Source organism: Neodiprion fabricii, chromosome 5, assembly GCF_021155785.1.
Source record: "Neodiprion fabricii isolate iyNeoFabr1 chromosome 5, iyNeoFabr1.1, whole genome shotgun sequence".
NCBI classification, from domain to species: domain Eukaryota; kingdom Metazoa; phylum Arthropoda; class Insecta; order Hymenoptera; family Diprionidae; genus Neodiprion; species Neodiprion fabricii.
Window position 1 is genome coordinate 29,132,180 of NC_060243.1, and position 20,579 is coordinate 29,152,758.

A 20,579-nucleotide genomic window follows, 5' to 3' on the forward strand; every position below is an offset into this window, starting at 1 on the left:
GATTGATCTAACTGGACTCTGCCCGCGTATGTGAATACGGTAAACACTCGTGTACATAGTATAATCGTCATCATCCTCGTTGCCGATGGGCATGTACCTGCACCGCATAATTTAGAAGCTCCGAAGAGACCTATAAGTTTGACTTCGATTGGATATAATAGAAGAGAATCAACACTATCGCGAAGTACTGATTACCTAGTACAACGTGTAGCTGCATACTCACAGCGTAGTGCTGTGGATGTACGTTACAGGGTTGTGAAAATATGAAATTTATTTATCATTCGAACCGGAAGCAGCGTTCCGTGTTTCGATACGTCAGTTAATCGCTACTACTTTGCGATACTCGGAGCATAGAAAAAACGGCATTGACTGATGCAGGAAAAGCCCAAGCGTGCAGGGTTTTTCCACTGTACGAAGTCCCGGTTCTCCAGCTCCCGTTTTTTCATCCTGGAAGGCGTAAGTCGGAGAATTGTGATTCGGTGTTCAGGTGCGTCAAGAGTCCCAGGAAAGCCGAGGCTGAGCCTGGAGCCCAGCCCAAACCTCGACCCAGCCCAACCCCGTGTCGTCCCCGTGGGCGCGGTGCTCCCCGTTCCCCAGGGAGTCGAGGGGCGCGGGGAGCCCGGCCGGAATACGTAATCGATTAGGGAGTCGGCCATTTTGTTGCTGGATCGGAGAGCTTATCCAATGGGAATCCGAGGAGGCGTGGAAACAGCCACCCGCGCTGTGTGCGGCTAGTTGCTGAACGCGCCTGAAATCGAGCTGCTCACCGACCCGGAGCCAAGGCTTCTCGTGGGGGAAACCCAGGTCGTGGGCGGGTAGGCGCCAAACGGTTTCAGTGCCTCGCTGGGCCCCGCGCTGTCAACTTTGTCGGGGCTGACGTGCGTCGAGTTACGCCGGCGGAGAGACGTAGTCAGCAACTAACGATAAACCGAAATCCAAGGTGCAACGCGAAAAAAGTTCACCACCACCGCCACCACCACCACCTTTCCTTGCCCCAGCTGACGCCAGTTTATAAGTTAAAACGCGTGAACGTGAACCTAGATCCGATCATTCCCTCGGCGGTGCAGTACCTGGTATTGATACATTGTTCAGTAACGGGGTGCAATTTAACTGCAACGACGGAAGCGAAATAATGAGAAGAAGAAAAAACGTGCACGAGATAGTTCAAGATTTCCTTCAACTACCAAAACCCTGCAGTGCTGTAATTCGTCATGTTCACTTTGTAATTGTTCAATTTTATAAGGACACATGTAGGAATGTTTTAATTACTGCTGAGTTCTGATGGTGAAGAGTGAAATTTTTAACGTATAATTTTATCGCAACAATTTGTTACTCAGTGCGGAGATTTTTGTTTACAACTTTTGATCATATACGACTGAAGAGTTCGAATATTATCGACGTAATAAGACAGCAGATGCTCGGTACAAGATACAATTGATCATATAGATTATCTTCACACGACTCACCGATTACCGATGATCAGTTGTTTGGAAATCGAAATTTAAACACTTTGTTATCAACATCGTCGGCATTATTGCGCCCATCGTGAATTACAAGTGCAGATCAGACAAAGCTGCAGATCTGGATTATCGGAGTAGTGGTGTTTTAACAGTGACCAAGTACCGTCGAACACCGTTAATTACAAATCAACGATTTAATCATCGGGTGAAGTGCTCAGTGAGAAGCGCAGAAATAGGGGGTCCCAGCGCTATGCAGAGGGCCAGCATTGGCGGAGGTCCCGGGCCTCTGGGCCTGCAGGGGCCCCCACGGTCCCTAAAAATATCGCCTGTCAAAATTCAAGATGAGTCCGGAGACCCTTTGTCCCAAAGTACGTATACCCTTTGCCTTATCCGCATGCAACACTGTATATATATATTTAAAAAACATTACGCCCGTCGTATGCTCTCCGTTTTGTTTGCAAGCAGCTAGACAACTCGACACCATGCATACCTCGAAGTCATTATAGAGTAGCGTATATCAATCGGGTTCTGATCGGTTTTGCAAACCTGATCGGCGGTCGTTTAATTCACGACCTTGTACTGTAACGATCTCACGCTGGTAGTCGGTTCAACATCCACGACTCTCCATTGGCACAAGGTGGACCAGGTAAACCGTCTGCCTGCGTAGAGGAAAAGCTCCATTCCATTATACGAAATTCACATCAGAATATTCATTACAGCGTTACGTCAGCGATATTCTATACCAACGATACGATAATACCGATCAACGTAAATGGGGAAGCTGAATCGTTCTCAGCAACAATTCATCGGTTCGAAAATAAAATAATCATCAGTCTTGTTGTCATCGTTTTCAACGTATGCAGTCGGATACGATCAGAGTACCGTAGGCAAAACTACCCGCCTAGTGAATAGCAGAATTCTCGACAAAGTTCAACTAAAATTCGGAACGTAATACAAAGGGCTGGCACCACTCACCGCGTGGCATATTACAACTACAGTACCCAAGCGATCAGTTTACCACCTTATTATCCCCGATACAGTTGCGTAAGCCGGTTGTCCCCGAGCGATTATTAACGACGAGGCGTATATAGTAGTTCACAATTATAGAGCGGCGGATCCTCGGGATGAGATCCAAGCACATAGTTCAGGCGTGGGTGCCCATGCCTCCTAGAAATGCGAACCGATTTAATCAGGCAAAGTGCTACTGAGCAGTAGACTCACAGTTCTGACTCGGTATAAGGTACCCTGTACACACACACACACACACACATACACATACACGCCACATGTATACCTATACTTACGCGTCGAGGGTTGCTCCGCGAATAGTCCGGGGTGGGTGATTTACTTTTCGGTTCACGGTACGCACACGGCGTCCTGCAGGGGTGACCGAGATGCAACGAAACAACTAGAGTATGATCAGCCGATTAGAGTGCAGATGTTCTCATCCGAAGATTATCGTCGGAACCGTTTCGTTTCACCCTCCTCTACCTAGACCTAAGGGGCACCGATACTCTACCGATACTCGAACTGCACTACGTAGCATGCGGATATGCCCGATGTGCATGTCCTCACACTTCTAAGCAGGGTTCGCGAGTCGTGCGCCTGCGAATGGGGGGGGGGGGGGGGGGGGAGAGAGAGGGACATACTTGGCGATGTTCGAAGCTTGCAGCAACGGCCACGGGACTTTTACCGAGCCGGCTAGCCGAGGGGAACGCAAGTTCCGCCGGGGACCAGGGTCGCCCTGCAGGGTATAAGGCGGGGGACAGGGTGAGCCTGATTGAATTATCATGAGTGTTTGCGGAGCGGCGGCCTGCAATTGAATTAGGCCTATATTGCTATCCGGCTGAAGGAAGCCCGCAGCCTCTCTCCCTCTCTCTTTCTCTTTCTCTCTCTCTCTCTCTCGCTCCGTTTTTCCTTTTGGTTTTTTAGCCCCCGTACACCCGAACATCTTATATCTCTGTACCAGACTTTTCTTTGTCTCACTCCACCTCGCCTAAGCCGAATATCTTCGCTCCATCATTTCTATAAATACCTGAACACTCTCTCGATGTATATCGGTACGAAGCCCAGATAGATTGTTATTCTATGCGTATGAAGAAAAAAAAAGAAGAGAGAGGAAAAAAAATAAATAAATTCTTTTGCCGTGGCGTAAAGCACCGCGTAATTTCATCCTCATCGAAATTCGAAAATTTTCCCTTAAACAATGGAGAATTTCAGGCTATAATGTCTCACGGACGGAAGGCGAAATAGCGACGCTCCGTGTTTCGATGCAATCAGCCGGTCTTATAGGCGCCACCGTAAAAGTATACACGGATTTTTCAACGCTGACTGCACGCCAGGTATAGCCTGAAGACTAAGAAGGGTAAGCGCCGTTTCGAGGGTGTCGTAGAAACTTTGGCCTCGAAATTTTTACCGGAAAAAAGGCCTCGTGTCCGTTTTCGACGCAGGTCAAGCGCCAGTAACCTTAAACCTCAAACCTTAAACCGGGGACCCGGATGTCCGAGGACATTCATTGGACACTCGGTCGGATTGAGCCGCCTGCTTTCTGTCACTGTCGACACTTTCCAAAACACCCGAATCGCCTTCAGAGTATAATATTTTGTCATTTTCGATTTTAGACATAAATGACAACGGTAATTTAGAGATCGTTGGAATTATATAGTTATGCGAACGCGGGCACGTTCCATATATAATGCGAGAGGAATCGCCCTGCACTTAAACCGTAACTGTCAACCCAGGGAATCCCCGCGCTAATTGCGGGCTTTAATCCGGTGCACGGTAACGAGGCTCAAACTACTTCCGGACTACGCGGGCTCTTACGGCTTTGCAAAGCGCCTTCGCTTACTCTTCTTCGACTTTTATCTGATCCGAGAGCATTTACGCGATCCTATCGGGGTTTTTTTGACAAGAAAAAAATGAACCTCCGGCCTTCAATTATCGCGGTATTTACAAGGTCTCAAAGAGCTGCTGCGAAGAGAAAAAACGAATAATTATACCTGCTATTGTATTGTAAGACGGGCTGACGGTTCAGGTCTAATCGTTGCCTACCAAAGTCGTCGCGAAAATTACCGCACGTACTGTAGTTGTTTTTTCTTTTTTTTTTTTTCTTGTTTCTTTTTAGGGTTAGGGTAAAAAAATCGTAGATCGAATCGTCGGATTTAAGTTGAGATAACGGATACAGGCGCTAATTGGCGCGGCGAATCCGGAGGATCAGGGTCCGATTTAGAGGGTCTCCGGAGTTTCTACTAAACTTACCGATTTTCGGGGATCGGAGAAGAGTCCTGCGGCGGTTGATCAGGTGCAGCAGCGGTTTTCGATCGAACCGTATATATATCTTTCGGCGTCTCCCGGTGCAGCAGCGTCACCAACACACCGAATGGCCGGTGACCCGGCAGCTCGGACTCGCGCCCGACATTATACAAGTATAAAAGATTAAAGCAGAACTGAGTCAAAGGAATTAGAACCTGCTCTTCGGCGACGCTGGGGCGCCGGCAGGACGCCGCCAGGACGCGTAGGAATGCTGGCCACTGATAAAGCCTCGACCAACACCTACATAAATTTAACGGGGATATCTAAAGACAACCTTTGGTTCATTTAAGCGTACATCCTAAATTTAGTACCCAACAGAGTATATCTTCTACCCTTCAACCGCGCTCACGTTTTTGTTTTTGTTTCTATTTTTTTATTTTTTTTTTTTTTTGTTTGTTTTTTTCCTCGTTATACCAACCCTTATTGGTACGTAACATAGGTACATGTACAAGTATGATGTACAATAGGCGACATTGTTTATAAGTCGAATCTGCTGGTATTCAAATTTTCGGATTAAAACGTCTGTGATTCTCAGCAGTTTCACGAACTTGCAGGGTCTGTATAAAATTTTTCATATTTTTTTTTTCTCTCCTCTCTCTCTGTCTATCTTCACCCCGGCACCACCGGGGCTAAGGGCCGAAGATTTTTGGGATATAGATCGTGAGGGAGGGCCGGGGACAGCCGGGTGACCGGATCGGCGCCGAGCCGCGTGTCAGGAATGTCTGGTTAGCAGTTCACAGACGCCGACTTGGGTGTCCGACGCCGACCGCGTTCGCTCGGTATTTCATTAACACCTCCGCTAATTATTATCCTTTCCTTTTGCCATCTTCATATTACACTGCACGATCATTTCGATTGCCCCTCCCCCCCCCCCCCCGTTCCCTTCCAACCATTCGAACGCAACACAACGTCGCTATACAACAACGACAATTTATCTTAATCTTCAATCGCCTTGTATCCGAGGTTATTACATCCCCTATTAACCGCTGTTCATAATCGTTTCGACGTAAGTCACCGCGCATTTCAGAGGATAGCATTTCTTTCAACGAAGTTTATGCTTTAAAAAAAAAAATTTGAATAGTCTTTGTTCGTCTAATCACGGAGGAAATAAAAGTGTAGATTTTACTCAAAAACTGCAGTATATGTGGGTGACATCACGTTTATCGGTAAAATATACCTCGTAAAATGCAGAATTTGCACTGGAAAATCTACTCTATTTATTGTAAAAAAAAGAAAAGCTCTTGACACGGGTATTTTTGACCAAGAACATTAATGCGTACCTTTTTTCGTATAGTTTTGAGTGAAATCTGCTGGTTTTCTTCTCTCAGTGATATCCTTAACGTTGTTGTCAAAAAATATAATTTACTTTCGGGTGACTGTTCTCTTTTATCCGTGTTCTCAATTTTCTAGTTTCTCTGCATGGCAGTGTAATATGCACTTTCAACTTGGAGATAAGTAGGTACACAGCTTTGCGTGTGACCAGCGAGAGACTCGGTCTCACTTTTTTTTAACGATATTGCTACTACAATTCAATGAATACCATTTTCACGTATCGATTCAAAACTCTTTGGTATCTTTTTGAGATTGATATTATAGTCGCTGTCAGGCCATGAACAGATGTTTTCATACGATGCCGCATTTTTAGCGATGGTATATCCTGAGTAAACTCTGCAGTTGATGTTTTAATTCTTATTTCGTTTTTTTTTTTTTAATATGCTTCAATATTTATGGAACATATTTGCAGGCGTGAAGTTGCTAAAGTAAATTTAAAATCAGAATTTTTTCGGCAGATCTATCTTTTTTCAAAAAACTGAGGGTGACGTACTTACGTAATAGTTAACAGTGCAGTTACGATGAACTCGCAAAAAAATCTTATTCGATTTATTTGGAAGATAAAATTTTTTATTTGATTCAACCATAATTTATTTAAACCCGACACATCAATTCTTCTCGCGCAAGTAAATTTTATCATAGGTTTGTATTTGAATAGATATTTTATTCTACGTCTGGATAATGATATCTTTTATGCATTATACTAATGTTCGAGAGTTGGAAGTTACATTATTATTTACTATGCAAGATTCACGACTGCCATTACATTTTAGAGAGCAGCTCGATTATTACTTTTATATTATACTCAATGATATTTTAAGAAAACTACAGAGTATCGTTAATAAATTCTAAGCCTCCTGTATGTGAGTTACAAGCTTGTAAATTTCATCGAAAATTTTCTGTTACAAATTTAATCACAAGTGTCTTGTGCCAGCATTAGAATTCACTTTACGAATATTTGTTAAACAGTTTTGAAATTTTTTCATCACTACAAATGTGTAAGTTTGAAACTGATCTGCGGTATTTTATAACAAATATTTGAACCTCGGGAATCCTTTTACACCAAAGCGTTCAACAAATATTCGATTCATCTTGATTATTACTTCACTCGGTTTCTGTACTTTTACGTGTCAAGATAGATGGATTTTTCAAAGGATTTATCAGTGATTTACTGTGAAAGCGATTCTTGAAGCTTTTTTTCGACTGTCATCTCGATTACTACACATATATTCTCGAGAATCAGAAATGCCTGAGAGCTAAATTTCAAAGAAATGTAGAGCAATTCTTCTGACTGAAATTCACGCGCGCTTATTTTTTATTATATGTAATAATCATTTGAGGCGATATTTATGTATAGTTGTAATTGTTTTTAACGCCCGTTCATATCATACATTCATTTATTGTTTTGATTTGATTTTTGTTTTATATCACATCAAATTTCTAACCAAGCGAAATACCATTCATAAATTATACTTGTGCACTGATATTGTTCGATCCATTTCAGCACTACTTGCAAATTTTTTCTGGCCGAAAATGCGTGGATTAGTATAAAGCAAATACTGCGTGAATTTGATAGTAAATTTCTGGAACGTGCTGGTATAGGTACAATTAAATCGTTGTACTCAATTTTTAAAGTGTTATGAGATCGATCCTGAAGACGTTTTTCTCTCGTATATCGGTACACATGCACAGTCAAACTAAAACCTGGCAGAAAACGTTTAAGCACAGATCTGATCGTTCGTCAAAAGCATTAGCAATTTGACACAGCGACTCTATAATTACAAAATTCGGGAACAAATTGTAAATGTACATTGTTGGCCAATCTGTTAGTGAGTGATCGGTTACAGAATGTCTCCTAACAAATTTCAAAGTTCTTCCTCGAACTACGGAGTTTGTACCTGACAACAATCGCTTTTACTTTAACTGCCCGAAGCTATGAGAGCCGGCGTCTCACAAATCCTGACTCTCACCTGATAATACTTGAAAACCCTAAGTAAACCGTGCCCCGAAACAAAAAATCTCTCTACGGAAACACCGGTCCCCCCTCTCAAAGTGTCCCCTTTCATAGTCCGGCAAATGGAATAATGATCAATGTTGAGCCTTACATATATACATACATATATATGTATATATGTACTGGGATATGTTTTCGTAGAAATGATTTAACGATATTTTCAAAAGTGCCTTTGTTATACTTTTATGGTTTAAACTATCTCTAGGAAGCCCTATTGAAGACTTTCGATTTATAATTTCCATTATAGATTTCGTCCGCACTATTTATCTAGGCATATTGTTTCACCCTGAAATCAAAGCGACCTTTAAAACTGTTCTAACGCCAGTAGTGATCAAGTACGGATATAGAGCTAGTAGTCCGGTGTGCGGCTCTTCGCAGGCTTGCATTTTCGCAATCCACATCTTACAGCGCAGCGTCGAGAAGACGAAGGGCGCATGTGTGCGCGCACGCGCCGCGCGGCTTTCGAATCTGATGGCATTCACGCATAGACTCACACTAGCACGCAGACTGTGAGCACAGGCTCGTTCTACGCTGGCGCAGATTTTCTGCCGAAGAGCCTCCGGAGGGTGGAGTTTGAGGCCCATGAGCGGTGTAGCGGCACGGGGAACTGGACACATAACTCCGCCCATAACCACTTTAGGAACTCTCCGCTCCTCACGCACTCCGCCCATCGAGCAGGTTTTCCTTCACGTTGACGTTTACCTTTTTCATTTTCGCATGCACATAGGAGTCTAGTCTCACTCGAGTAGTGAAACCACCGCGATATATGTTAGGCGCGATGTCCGATTTCAATCCGTTTAACGTGTCCAGACGTAGATTTCACTCTCTTCACTCGGCTCCTTCTCTCCTACCATCGGCAGCAGACTGCGCAGATCCTGCGATCGGTCTCACATAGGTGTCATGCACACGCGATTCTGTAACGTAACATCGATGATTCAAGGTGACTCGTTTATCCTGCATCTCATCACGACGACCACGACGATGATATTGATGACGGTGATTAGCCTGATAGGTTCTCCTTTGCCACATTATGCTAGCTGCAGACTCATAATCAGACACGTAGGTGTGCCCAGTGAAATTTCTACCACTTGTATAAATTTATCCGTAATTATTCGAATATTCTACATTTCAGCAAGCAGGACTTCCCACTGCGTCGGATGCGGTGGACGGATACACGACCAATGGATACTCCGGGTTGCACCTGACCTCGAATGGCACGCGGCGTGTCTGCGATGCGCCGAATGCCAGCAATTCTTAGACGAAACTTGTACCTGCTTCGTACGCGATGGGAAAACCTACTGCAAACGAGACTATGTCAAGTACGTACTATAATCATACGATCCGTAGCATACTCTGCATAGCATATTCAGTCAAAGTTATTCCTGCACCTACTCCTAGATGCCTTCTTCTCTCTGTCCCGAAATATACGCGATTATAAGTACATAAACGATCATACAATTGTGACGCTTCTGCGATTTAGAGTATCAGTGGTTGAATTTTATTCTTCATTGATCCATTATTTTCTTCCAAGCAATTTCAGGCGCAGTGCCTCAATCTTATTTGATTATACGATAGAAATTGTCACACTATAGTATATGGATGCAGTGACGTAGTATAATGTACTTGACTGTTTATGGAGTACTCATGCGACAGTGATTAATGGGCAAATACCTATAATTCGCTAATTCAGATTCGGAGATCGGGACGTGGATTGGAAAAACCGAGCACGCTATAGTTGAGTGGGAATAAGCGAGAAATAAAGAAAGAGAGATTCAGGCGAGTAGAAGGGAGGGTGTAATAGGAGATAAGGCGATATATGTATAGCGCGGGTGGCCGAGGAAGAAGGAACACCCACGCCGTGCCGAAGTTTCGAGTCAGAGAGACAGGAGGACAGGAACAACAAACGCGTGTCCGTTACCCAGTTTCGTGGCAGCGGACCTCGTGGTGATTTAGGCTGTCGGATATGCGTCCGACCTTCCAACGACGTATTCAAATAAACAAAATGTCTCTTTTCCTATCGGCGTTATGCGTATAATGCGTATAGGCGACGATCGGTTAAAAAACTCCCCGAACCACCCCCGCCGTATTTATGCCTGCTTGTACGACTCTTGTTTTCTCTCAATATCTATATGCGATCGAGTAAAAACAAACCGTGTACACGTGCTATAAGAGAAGTAATAGAACGCACAGAGATATGGACGATGTATACCACCACTTTAGACAGCTAAACGTTTTATATCATTCGCAGTTTCGACATATCCGGCAGAGAAAAGTATACTATTTTCGGAAATTGTTTAACAACCAAAGTTTTAACCTCGCGTTTAATGGATTATTATCCTACATGAGAAGGTATCGTTCTTTCCCGAAATAGATTTTTTGTCCGTCGGATTGAAGTCAGCGTAGCACCGCAAAAATTCAGATTTATAACAACGCGAAAGAATTCTCAGAATGCTTAATATAATACGTCCGATGAAGCCAAAATCCAAATCAAACGTCAGTTGAGTTTCTCTTTTCTATGTGACGTGGACGGTTTTTGAGATACTTACAAATGTACATAGTGCAAATCGATCGTCTTGAGATATTTTTATCAGACGTTGAATTGTGGGTGTTTATAATAGAAGGAACGTATAAAAGACGTATGCTTCTCACATGTGACTTTAAATCCAAATTATTCGATAGACGTGTTTTGAGAAACCGTGCACGCTCAATTCATAAGTACATTCAACTTTTGCCAACCCAAGCCAAAGCTAACACCGACGATCGGTGAATAAGTTCGACAAAGGCATGGTAAATAATCTATATGTTATTGGCAAAGGAATAAGAAGATCTGGGTACAATAAGAGTACAGCTTTTTATTAAATTCTCTAATGAGATTCCAGTGACAAAGCTTTGAATTTAGTGCAATTTGTGTACGCAGTGCGCTTATTCTTTGCCTGAGAGAATCCTCTTCAGAGTTATAATGATCTCGCGTATTTATGTTCCATCACACACGATCATGAATGATATTTAATTACCCGTTTTCCGCCAGGTTGTTCGGTACGAAATGCGACAAGTGCAGCCAGTCCTTTAGTAAAAACGATTTCGTAATGCGGGCGAAGAGCAAGATCTACCATATCGAGTGTTTTCGGTGCTCAGCCTGCATGCGGCAGTTGGTACCCGGCGACGAATTCGCCCTGAGACACGACGGGCTCTTTTGTCGCCACGACCACGACGTTCTCGAAGGTGGCAAGCTCTGTTCTGGCCCCGGTGGAGTCCCCGGTAGCGAAAACAACAACAACGCCTCCCTAACGAACAACAACCACCACCTCCATCCGAACGACGGTTCGATGTCTGGTAAGTAAAAAAGAAGATAAACAATTATATATTCAATGTAAAATTGTAACGGACATTGAATTGAAGAGATGAATTAAAACAAGCGCTGTCATACATTCACGCACGATGCAGTATATTGTGTAACAAGAAGGCAAACTCGGTCTTTTCGGGCCGAGCGTAAGTTTCTAACATGAGTCGTAGGTGAAGTCGAAGCCTAATATTGCAAATACGCAAGGCGAAAAGATCGTATTGCCTTCTTCTTGCACATGATTCTTTATATAACGAGAATACGTTACCTGTTTTTTCACGAAGCACGAAATTGATGTCAGAGTCGCTTAATATCAGATTAGTTCGCAACAGCGCATGCCCATTAACTCCTAGAACTGAAAAGTGATCTTTTCTGTACTCCGCGCATGCGTATACGCAGACTAACTCGAACGTCTACATAGAAACGGGTACTTTGCGTATGAAAAACACGCATGGAAAAAGGCGTGAAACATGCTCGCGTCATATAAAATTCATTCCACTTACGAATCGCGCAGCTGACTGAGGCGCGAAATTGGCATGTAGTAATTGGTACGGGTTATGATCAAACGAGGGAGCCGACACCTCGGCTAATGCAGGATCACGTTCTCGCACCATCAGGGTGGCCCTGCACATCGGCGATCGAAGTGCGGAGCTCGTGCCGTGGCCATAGCGATAGGATCAGGAGGAATAATTAGGTGTTGATAATTGGAGTTACTCCGGGCGTAAAGGCTTGACCACCGGACCTTCCACGGCTCAAGGGATTAAGTAGGGATTAATCGGGATGATGCTGGATGCTCGAAAGAGCTTATAAACCTTAGGCCGAGGCGCGTAGCAGCTTCTTCTGCACCCACGCGTCCCTCCAGCCGCGTATGTGTGCAGGTACCCTTAATTTGTGTACCTATAATCTGTACGCATAAATATACACCCTACAAATGTGTGCACACAGTGTTCGGAGATAAACATTGTCTGGATCAACCAGGCAGGATGTACCTACCTCGTTATGGTACTTTACGGGGGAAAACAGTGTGTAAGGTGCATACAGAATGCTCAGGTTCACGGGTTTCCAGTTTCGAAAGCCGATCATTACCTACCCACCTAACTTTGCATTGTTTGAGAAGCGTCTGGTGCCAATGATTTCCGTTCGAACTCAAATCGTCCTCTCGTATGGAACGCGAGGAAGATCAAAACGAATGACCGGCTTCAGGTGCGCGATTGCTACGTGACCGAGAAGCCGTGTGATATCTTTGGAATCGTTGAATTCGTTTTGCTCGACGAGTGGCTGATCCCGTTGCCCGAACGTCCTTCTCATACCGGATTCACATGCCACCGAGATGAGCCCAGGATGTGGATTTCGACTGGACCGAACGATTAATGCGATACGGAGTCGCGTATATAGGAACGCTGAGCATGGGAGAGAGGTGTCAAATGTAGCACCACCCTGCCAACTACCGGGGCACACATCGACGCACGACTTTCACGTTTATTTGTAGATTCACAGCGAGTAGCAGCAGCAGCAGCAGCAGCAGCAGCAGCAGCAGCAGCAGTAGCAGAAGCTTGAGAAGCAGGTCCGGCATCACTGGTGTACGTGCCATTGTTAATCTCAAAGTTTCGGTCCTGCAGAGACGAGATTCAAAACCATAAAGCGGCTGCATGCTCCGTCGCCTTATATATATACGACTCGTACGAGCCGTTAATGTAGCGATGATACAAAGAGGGGAAAAAATTGGCGCATGTTATAACGTTAATAGTTTATCAGATTTTCACGCGTTTATCAGCCCGGTATGTTGGACTTTAGCGTGTGACACAATGCCCATTTACACGGATCTTGTACTGGTATAACAAGACGAAGTAAACTGTGCCCCATACGTGCACGAGATGGTATAAATCGATACTGCTGACTTATCGTTGGGTATATGAGGTTGAATTTGTACTCGTGAAATGTAAAGGAGTCATCGATGTCGATTGCGATACACATTATATCAGAAACACGGTTCTCGGAGCTGTACCAGTTGTTGTCACGATAGCGTGTGTTTGAACTGGACACACAGAGCGGGACAATCTCAAAGCTTTGTGGTCGGCAGTGCTCGCCGCTCTTCTCTGCATCCAGAGTCAGTTGCGCGACATCCGGATCGCCCCCTGCAACAGGACCACTGTTCACTGCTGCAGCTTCACGTCGAAAGAGGTGAAGAGCCTCTCTACGCTTTAGGGCTCTTCGTTCCTCGTCCATCCAGTTTGCTTAGGACATTGACAATTTACCGGTGGGATTTTCCTGCCTTCTCCTCTTACTCTACTAACATCTCTCCGCCGCAGCCTCGGCTCGCCTCAAATCAGAGTAGACCAAAGAAATGGTAAAAGAGGAAAAATAGTGTGTGTAAGAGACTGGAAAGAGACTAAACAAAAACGCCGCGCGGCTTACTTTCTCGATGTAGCCTGAATGGCCAGCTGCTCTTGACTTATAACTTCTGGCTGAAAATAATTTTCGGGGTTTCGTTTACCGCTCGTTTACAGACTCCGGGTCAGAAAGCGGGTCTCACAAGGCTGGAACCGGTGGACCTCGAGGATCTGGAGGTCACAAAGGTGGCGGTGGATCCGACGGGAAACCGACCAGGGTGCGGACGGTGCTTAACGAAAAACAGCTACACACCTTGAGGACCTGCTACGCGGCGAATCCGAGACCGGACGCTCTGATGAAGGAACAACTCGTCGAGATGACCGGACTCAGTCCCAGGGTCATCAGGGTCTGGTTTCAGAACAAACGGTGCAAGGACAAGAAGAAAACCATCGCCATGAAGCAACAGATGCAGCAAGAAAAGGTAATAAACTTTTTTTCACGCAATTCTGCGACGGGATCCGAAACGAGTATAATCTTTGAGAATAAACCCTAGCGACGAAGAATTGTGAATTTCCTGAGCCGAATGCCGAGTTTTCGGACTTTCGTCTACGGCGAGTGAAATTATAACAAAACTATTCACGACCGCATTTTGCTGGACGTTTAAAGATGCTCGGCATCTGATCAGCGTTAGAAACGATCACGTGTATTACAGAAATGGAATCACAAGCGCGAAATCACGCCGGTTATGTTGACTTAGTGTCAGCGTTGACAGCTAAGCTTGTCAAAAATTTTTAAACAATATTTCCGAGATCCCAGTGTAGAAGTTTGTAGCTGATATATGTATGTTATACCTACGCTATTTCACGCCAGGCATTCAGAGCTTCAAGAACATTTCTGCGCCGCTGCCCGAGCTTGTCAAACACCATAATTTTATCTGTTAAAATGATGTTTAAGTTATGTGTCATATGCGTATAGCAATATGCCTTGTACATACTTGATCCTCAACAGGCATGGTCATCTTTCAATATCCGCCAAATTGTTGTGCTTGAAAAATTTTCACCCAGCTTTTCCGAATACTTGATCATATTTTCGGTTGGAGTTCGAACAATTTCAAACAATTCATCCTTCGTTATTTTATTTTCGCACATTGATCTTTCCAAGTTTTGACCCCCATCCATATTCTCTAATCTTCAGATCAATATAATTTGTTCCTTGTGCGGTTCTTTTGAACGTTTGCAAACATTCACACTTTTGTCAAAGATTTATAAAACTCGCTACAGCACAAAGCAGTTGCGCTATAACAAACCTCCTTCAAATCCACCATGTCAAACCCTAAAAAAGTTCGGAAGTTTTTATCAATAATCGGATTTTTTATTTTTATATATTTTTTTTTCTTAATAAGCTAATGGCTCGAAGTATTTCCCGTTGCAGGACGGGCGAAAATTGGGCTTCGGCGGGATGCACGGGATCCCAATGGTAGCCAGCAGTCCGGTACGCCACGAAAGTCCAATCGGAATGACGCCCCTCGAGGTCCAAGCGTATCAACCGCCCTGGAAGGCTCTTTCAGACTTCGCCCTCCACACGGATCTCGATCGGCTCGATCCAAACGCCCCGCCGTTTCATCACCTGGTCTCGCAGGTGAGTCGCGGGCCAATTTTATAAGAATTGGATAAAAACAGGTGTAATTAAAACTATACAACTGCCTAAGTACTGGAATATTCGTATTAATTGCGATCGCCAACATATCGGAAGACACCACCTTGTGGTAGAAAATACATTTACATGCGGTCCATTGCACCGCAGTCGTATTTAATAACAAATGTAGTTTCTCATCGCATAGACCTTGACGATGCATTAACTTGATGCAACGAAATAAAAAGTCGAAAACTTACAAGAAGTTTTTCATGCCTTGGTGTATTCGTGCAATTCACCTTACCCGATCAGCTGACAACCCTTTGGACGCCATATTGAATCTCTCAATACCGTTGTCCTTCTACTTTTTTTCTTTTCTCGTTCCAGACATAGTCAGTCTTAACTAACTGCACTCGATATCATTTATTTCGGCTATTATCGCGATCTATCCATTATTTATCTTGAAAAGTTTCAGTTAGCTGACGTTATTCGGTGTTCAATGCGAGACACGAATAACCTCAAAAAAAAAAAAGGGAACTCTTTTACCCAGTATAAAGCTAGAAAATGTATTCCTGTAATTGAATTACCGCTAATTGCAGTAATACATTCAACGAATGGAAGGAGAAAGGTTTTGCACGCGAATTTTGTTCACCGTTCCAAGTTTTCACATCAGTAATACACCGCGTAGGCTGCTCCGCAGATGACAGTAAAGATAAGCAAAGTTTGACTTGATCGGTAAAAACCGACTGTATAAAATCCTTTAGAGCTGAACTATCTCCCCGTTTTCTCCTTCCGCAGATGCATGGCTACGACCTTCACGGAGGACCCCCACCCCCTCTGCCTCCTCCAGGTATGCTTGGCGGTCCGATGAGCGACGGAGGCGGCGGTGGAGGCCCTTTGCCACCCCCGGGTGGTCACCACCCTGGCGGAGGTGGTCCGGACATGGGCCAACACCCGGACAGCACGGATAGCTACGTGACGTATCTCGAAAGCGACAGCGACTCCCTTCACCACGACACAGGAAGTCCATAGTGCCATCCGCTCAACTTGTGTTGCACCTACTACCAATCCTCTGCCGTCGTCGCACCTGCAGCCTCGTCCGAAATAGTACCGTGCATCACCTACAGCGTGCCCTAGCCAAGAACGTTTAAAAAGCGTTCCAAAACTGTTATAGTCGGTAAATAGTGAAGTAATAGAGGTAGGTGTGTGTGTGTGTGTGTGTGCGTGCGTGTTTGTGCGCTACTGCTGTTTAAAATTGTTACCATCTTTAGTGCGGAACGGAATATTGTGCGAATCAAGTGCGGGCTCGTTGTTCTCATTATTATAATTATTTTCTATTAATGTTGCATCTGTTACGTTTCAACGTACGACAGCGAAAACTGCAGGAAATAATCAATCTGATCGAAAAGTTATAAAGCGATAAGTATGCAACGCCGAGAAAGTCTCGTTGATTGTTATTTTTTTGTTTTTTTTTTTTTACCTTTCCTTTAACATTTGAATTGATACTCTGTTGTTTCAATTTTTTATAAGGGCGCGGGAGTTTGACAGATTTGCGTATAACCTTGTAGTGCAAGATGTAATTATAATTATCTTATTGGTTTTTCTCTGCGAAATTAATCGAAAAACTAAGGATCGGTGATTCGGACTTTAATGAATCAGGATCTGTATGAACTTTCATCGTTCAAAATATGAAATTTTAATTTTCAAGGCATGAATAATATTAATTAATTTTGCGAAGTTTCATTCTTGGACAATTCCTCCGGGAAGATTCAATCGTGCAACGTCAATCGATCGTCAGACAATATTTAAGAGTTCTTCCATCCCAGAATTGCTAAAATAAAAATATTTTCAAACAGGTAACCGTGGGTGACAGATATCGCGTGTATGACTAATGAATATTTCATTTCGTTGAATGACGGTCAGAGTTGGAACGATGCATATTAAGCAATCAATTTTATTTTCTGTACGACGTTTCGGCAGGACCCGCCTATCATCATCAGGTTTTTTTAATATAAATAATAACACATTTTTATATGACTTACACTTGTTCACTAACTTTCGCTTTAAGAATATTGCACAGCTGGTTAATTATTTATCTCTATTACATCTAAATACTTTATAGTATTTTTAAAATTCACAATGCACATAAATGCCAACGTTTAATATTTTATCTTATTGTTTAAGCTGCTATGGAAGATTAAATTATTTAACACTTGTATAAATCGACATTCCCTAACGCTTGCGATGTTAATTGCATGGTGTTCGAGATGAAAGTGAATACCAACATAACTATACCGACCGAACTGTTCTCACGACGGTCAATTTTAACAACAATATTTGTAAGTCAAGTACCTGGTTACGTATTTGTTTGTGGACTGGCGTAATTGCTTAAATAAAATTCTATGCCAATTTCTATTGACAATTTAGATGATGTTCGAATAGAGGTCACTCAGGTTTTGTATGTCAGTTCTTTTGTTGACTCTACTGTTTTTCGGTATGTGTAACATTTCCTTGATAAGCCTTTTGTGCCAGTCGAAACTGCTATACTAGAACACACCAACATTGTATATAAAATCGAATCTAAGGCTGTGACAAGTGTTATATAGGCCAATCGCCACATCACCTCAAAAAAACGAATAGCAAATCATAAGTATGATTTAAAAACGCGTGATCCTGATAGATCTGCTCTGGCTCAGCATTCATTGGTTGAAGGGCATGATTTCGACTTTGAAAATGAAAAAATAATTTACAAACAAACCAACTGGCATAGAACGCTTATCAACGAAATGATACACATATCTAGAAACAATACAGTCAACAGAAGAACTGCCATACAATACCTGAGTCACCTCTATTCGGACGTCCTCTAAATTGTCAATAGAAATTGGCATAGAATTTTATGTAAGCAATTGCGCCAGTACACAAACAAGTACGTAACCAGGTACTTGACTTACAAATATTGTTGTTAAAATTGACCATCGTAAGAACAGTTCGGTTGGTGGTATAGTTATGTTGGTATTCACTTCCTTCTCGAACACCATGCGATTAACATCGCAAGCGTTAAAGAATGTCGATTTATACAAGTGTTTAAAAAATTCAATCTTCCATAGTAGTTTAAACAATAAGATAAAATATTAAACGTTGGCGTTTATGTACATTATGAAATTTAAAAACAGTATAAAGTATTTAGATGTAATAGAGATAAATAATTAACCAGCTGTGCAATATTCTTAACGTGACAGTTAGTGAACAAGTGTAAGTCATATAAAAATGTGTTATTATTTATATTAAAGAAACCTGACGATGGTAGGCGGGACCTGCCGAAACGTCGTACAGAAAATAAAATTGGTTGCTTAATGTGCGTGGTTCCAACTCTGACCGTGATCCAACGAAATCAAATATTCATAGTATCCACACGGTCACGAACTTCAACTCATCTGTATAATCAATTGACAGAGTAATTTGTTGCAAAGCTGAAAAGGATCCTGAAATTCTAATACCCATGGATATGTAATTCGTAGAGTTTATAGATACATCAATTTTGGCAAAATTAGATGTACCGTGGATTCACTAAAACATGCACATAACATGTGTATCTTAAGCTTGCGAGGCTTGTCCTGAAACATAAATCACACGCTGTTTGTACACAGGAAAATCGTTGTATGTACAGCTATACATATATGCATACAAACGTCGAAACACTGAGAAGATATCGTCGCTATAATATACTCAGGCACAAGAAATAATTTAGTATAAATATCGAATAACGTACATGTATACATATAAGTGTATATATTATATACAGATTATTATTATTATTAATATTATTATATTGCCATTACGGATACGCGTATGTCATAACCCCAAAATAAGTTATATATACTTGTATTAATATCAAATTTTAACCAATGTTATATGTATACGTAAAATATTATACATATAATATTTGTTTTTGTTACATGTTTTATTTTATTTTTCTTTCATTACGTTTCTCTATTTACTTTAGCCTTTCATTTTTACTTAATACCAAAGTGTGCAGGTCGCGATACATAATTCAAACGCACTAAACTATACATATACATATAAATATAAGATTGTAAATAATATTGATGAATATTTTAATTCAAACTAACTGTAATAACTAATTGATTATTGAATAATAATAGTAATAATAATAATAATAACAATAATAACAATAATAATATTAATAGTAATCAAGAACAAATCTGATAATATTTGTATTGTATCCTGTATATTGAAATAATTATATACGTATACTACTGCATCTGCTGCACCTATGCGGTAGCTTTGTATAAACTCGTTATATATACGTACGCCACAAGCTCTCTTGTATATGTATTATATAATAGGTATAAAGAATCGTACGATCAATTCTTATGTAGTAATTATCTATAATAGTAATAACGTAATATGTTTCCAAAATTTGGTCAAATATTGGATTTGTATAATATTTCTACACCGGCACAATATGTATATATCATACACACAACACATATTATAAATATGTGTATTATATGCATATACAGATTAGTGTGATGATTACATGAATATATGTATATGTGTATACACATATGTATATACATATATAAATAAGCGCAATAAATTGTCGACTTCAATATACCTTACCGTTTTATCGCTTACTCAAGTATCGCACGGATACCTATAAAAATTTTTCTAATAGCTCTCAGCTTGATTGTTAAAAAAATTGATAAAATATTACGTTTTTACGAGTTTTAACGTTATCATTTACGTGGCAGAATTACTTAGTTAATTGCAAACAAATAAATTCTCAACTGTCGAAATGAGGCTAGTCGGTCAATTTGTTATTTTTCGTGGATTTATTAATTTTCCCAGCTTTATCGTCAAGAGAATGGAAGAGATATTACCTATTTACGAATTCACCGTCATCATTTACGCAAAAGAATTCATTAGTTAATTGCAAACAAATAAATCTTTAACTTTCAAAATGATGTTACTCGGTCAATTGATTAATTTTCATCATAGTATTTCATGCCAGACGCAAATTTCCGCGGTAGGTAACTGTTCATTGAAAGATAAGGCTGATCTTTGGTAATCTTACTTTCTGTCGGTAAAACAGATATTGATCGCTCACTCTGCGCTACCACTAATACAAAGC

The 20,579-nt window shown here is 41.9% G+C and overlaps 1 protein-coding gene across 3 annotated transcripts; it reads left to right on the forward strand.

Moving 5' to 3' along the window:
* Positions 1 to 834: 834 nt before the first annotated feature.
* Positions 835 to 20,215, forward strand: LOC124182723 (insulin gene enhancer protein ISL-1). Of its 3 annotated transcripts, none has more exons than XM_046570307.1 (6): positions 835 to 1,828; positions 9,251 to 9,437; positions 11,147 to 11,451; positions 13,966 to 14,270; positions 15,206 to 15,427; positions 16,220 to 20,215. In XM_046570307.1, the coding sequence occupies exons 1-6, from the start codon at positions 1,711 to 1,713 to the stop codon at positions 16,451 to 16,453; spliced, it is 1,371 nt and encodes a 456-aa protein (XP_046426263.1). In that variant the 5' UTR covers positions 835 to 1,710; the 3' UTR covers positions 16,454 to 20,215. The 3 variants fall into 3 exon arrangements, with proteins under 3 accessions (XP_046426263.1, XP_046426265.1, XP_046426264.1); XM_046570309.1 differs by lacking the exon at positions 16,220 to 20,215 and adding an exon at positions 16,021 to 16,105; XM_046570308.1 differs by having other exon boundaries at positions 836 to 1,828; positions 15,221 to 15,427; positions 16,220 to 20,214.
* Positions 20,216 to 20,579: the final 364 nt, after the last annotated feature.

Excerpts from the sequence above, each read along its gene's own strand:
- LOC124182723 (XM_046570307.1), top strand. The coding sequence starts at position 1,711 with ATGCAGAGGGCCAGCATTGGCGGAGGTCCCGGGCCTCTGGGCCTGCAG. Across the intron at positions 9,438-11,146 it reads TGCAAACGAGACTATGTCAA|GTTGTTCGGTACGAAATGCG; the intron begins GTACGTACTATA and ends GTTTTCCGCCAG. Across the intron at positions 14,271-15,205 it reads AACAGATGCAGCAAGAAAAG|TATTTCCCGTTGCAGGACGG; the intron begins GTAATAAACTTT and ends AATGGCTCGAAG.